This window comes from Plectropomus leopardus, chromosome 7 (genome assembly GCF_026936395.1).
Source record: "Plectropomus leopardus strain MGB_pleo_1.0 chromosome 7, ASM2693639v1, whole genome shotgun sequence".
NCBI classification, from domain to species: Eukaryota; Metazoa; Chordata; class Actinopteri; order Perciformes; family Serranidae; genus Plectropomus; species Plectropomus leopardus.
This window is the reverse complement of record NC_142182.1, coordinates 35,407,201-35,410,181: the sequence shown is the minus strand read 5'-3', so window position 1 is coordinate 35,410,181 and position 2,981 is coordinate 35,407,201. Positions and strand designations below refer to the sequence as shown.

The following is a 2,981-nucleotide window of genomic DNA, read 5'->3' as shown; positions in this document are numbered from 1 at the left end:
TATTCTGTTCAGGACATATGAAAACAAGCACATGGTAGACATCTGAAGATAGACATCTGTAGATACTGAAGCGATGTTCACGTTTCATTCACCTGCTCACTATGGCGCGCGCTCTTGCCACACACGCGTGTGCGAGATCACGTGAGGGAGACCTCGTTACATTTCATTGCTGCTGCAGTTGTTGTTGTTGTTGTTGTTATGGGTGATTTGTTTAGCCCGCCCACCTGTGTGTCCTATAATAAGAGCTCTGAGCCAGCAGCAGCAGTCTCCGCCTCTACATGGAGCTCACACAGCTGGCTCGCTGAAAATGGATGCCAACATCGTTGTTATGGGGACAGAGAGCGTCGGGAAAACAGGTATAAAAGAAAGAAAGAAAGAAAGAAAGAAAGAAAGAAAGAAAGAAAGAAAGAAAAATATGTAGTATAGTCATGCATATATTTCTATTGCGCCTGCATTTAAACATTTTCTTTTTCAGCTCTGACTGTGCGCCTCCTAACTCGGAGATTCATCGGAGAATATGGAGATATTGGTTAGTGGCGAGTCTTGTTTTTTATAAAATCGATGTAATGCAGTTTTATAAACTTCATCTCACTTTGCATTCACTTTTTGTGATGCAGAATCCATCTACAGTCACAGTTTTATGGTGGATGGGAGGGAAATAACGCTCAACATCTGGGATTCACCTTATTCTGGGGTAAGGAGAGAAATAACTCCTTGACTGTTGCTATCAGTGATTTTTTTAATGTTATGCTTTTTTATGTTAGCTTTATCTTGCTGACATGCTCTGCTGTTACCAATGGACTCCTCAACTCTTCAAACTTCATACTACGATGTAAAAATGCAACATTACAAGTAAAGTTCATTCATTTAAAATTTTACTAAGTAATATCAAACCTAAAAGTCCCTTTCACATAATGAGTAATTTGGTCTGTCATAAATCATATTTTTGTAGATCATCTTATGTTTTGTGTAGAAAATTACAATCATGGCTGTGATTTATTTATTTCACTGGAAAAACGTCTTGATTCAAAACTTCCGGATGATCTGCTCAGCTTTTGAAGAGTTATGTGATGCAGCAACATCTCTTGTAGCTCCTGCTGCATCATGAGGGAGCCAGTTCTGACTGACAAGTACACAGCCATAGCATCATGTGACCTAGAAAAGCCAAAAAAGTGTTTCCATTGCAGTTTAGCGAAATATGGCTTTTTCAAATGGCCTAAAATACCACTTCATGCAAGTGTAAAACCTTTTCTTGCAATAAATGGGAGTTTGTTTTTTTTTTAAATTGTTCCCTTGCGGCATACATTTGCAATTTCCACAATTTGAGGGTTACTGGAAACCCTGCTAGAGGTGAGTAAGGGGCTTGTAATTATTGATGAATCTCAATGCAGCATGATACATAGAGTCCGGAGCATGCAGTGAAAGGAGTATTTCTTAACATAAATGGAAAACCTTAAGTAAACTACAGCTATATCTGTAATAAAGAACAGTGTTTGTAAATGTATTTTGTTACTTCCCACAATGAACATTGATTACTATTATTTTATGATTTACCAGGATTTGTCTGAGGAGACGTCTCTATTTAAGAAGAAAGTCCAGTGGGCAGACGGCTATGTTCTCATCTACAGCATCTGTGACAGAGCCAGTTTCAACGCTGTCAGCAGGCTCATCCAGACCATCAAGTCCACCAAAGACTACCTGAATGCTGACAAAGTGCCCATAGTGATTGTGGGCAACAAGAGGGACCTGCACCACAGGCGGACAGTGCTGAGTGAGGAGGGCCGCCTGCTGGCTCTTAACACAGATTGTCACTTCTATGAGGTGTCTGCGGCTGAGAACTACCACAGTGTGCTCATGGTGTTTCACGGGCTGGTGGACAGGATGAAGGACGCCAAGCTGACAACGAAGAGGCCTCTGGGGTTCAGGGGCATAGTGAAGAGCATGTCTGCAGTGTTCGCCAGGAAACGGACAGACTCCTTTTAGTGACAACATGACAGAAGAGGAGGTAGTTTTCTGTGACTCTGTGAAAGAGACACATATGGATATCACACTCTGTCAGTGAAATATTATTATGTTACTGTGCCAAAGGCAACAATTAAGTCTCCTAAGACAGTCATGCTGCGGAGACGGGAGCTGCTTTTCACTGAGGAGTGTGGAAAGACTCCAGAGAAGAAAAAGTCATTAAGCTTCAGAAACAATGGAGACAAAACAATGTCACTGATGTTTTTTGGTGTTAAGTTTTGAGGTTAGCTGCACTTCAAGCTACATGAAACTCTCATTCATTTTACAGATAGGTAACATGTAGCCTAATATTATATGCAACAAAGTATGCAACAAGGTGTGGCTTCAGATTGGAAGAATTTCTATGCACAAATTAAATTTAGTCATGATGATGACCAAAGATAAAAAAACAGTTCTTAGTGAAACTTGTGAAGTGACTAAAAAGTGCCCTACTTAATTGTGTAATTGATTCTTAAAAGTAAAATGTTTGTATTTATTCAAGTCTTAACACTGTAAAGCAAAATAACAAACTGTTTTAGATATTTATGAGCCCTCCCAAGTCTAATTCATGAATTTTACTGAGATTTACTGAGAATCTATTGTTTGTCTAAACCTTGTTTAATGACTTACAAAGATTTAAATAAAGCATAAAATGTGATCTTTTGTGTTGACTCAAAATTTAAAATGTTTGTTTTCTAGTAGCATTATTTATTGATATAAGGAGTGATGGTATTGGGTCAGCCTCAGATCAGTAAGGCTGAATTTGGTGGCTTTCTCAAGGGCACTTAGGCAGGGTGGTTGCTAAATGACTTTACGAAGGATGGTCTCTAACCGATTACATTGTCCCAAACTTTGTTGCACAACTTTACATCAGTGTCTGCATTAACAGAGCCTTAACAGGGATTTTTGCAATAGCGATTTGCTTGATTCACACATTAATCAGTCATATCTCAAAGTGATAACATGGGATCTGTCCCACT

The 2,981-nt window shown here is 39.2% G+C and overlaps 1 protein-coding gene across 1 annotated transcript; it reads left to right on the top strand.

Moving 5' to 3' along the window:
* The first annotated feature begins 254 nt into the window (after positions 1 to 254).
* LOC121950807 (Ras-related and estrogen-regulated growth inhibitor-like protein) lies at positions 255 to 2,653 on the top strand. Its single transcript, XM_042496927.2, has 4 exons — positions 255 to 356; positions 476 to 529; positions 618 to 694; positions 1,558 to 2,653. Exons 1-4 carry the CDS (start codon positions 308 to 310, stop codon positions 1,981 to 1,983), a joined length of 606 nt encoding a protein of 201 aa, XP_042352861.1. The 5' UTR covers positions 255 to 307; the 3' UTR covers positions 1,984 to 2,653.
* Positions 2,654 to 2,981: the final 328 nt, after the last annotated feature.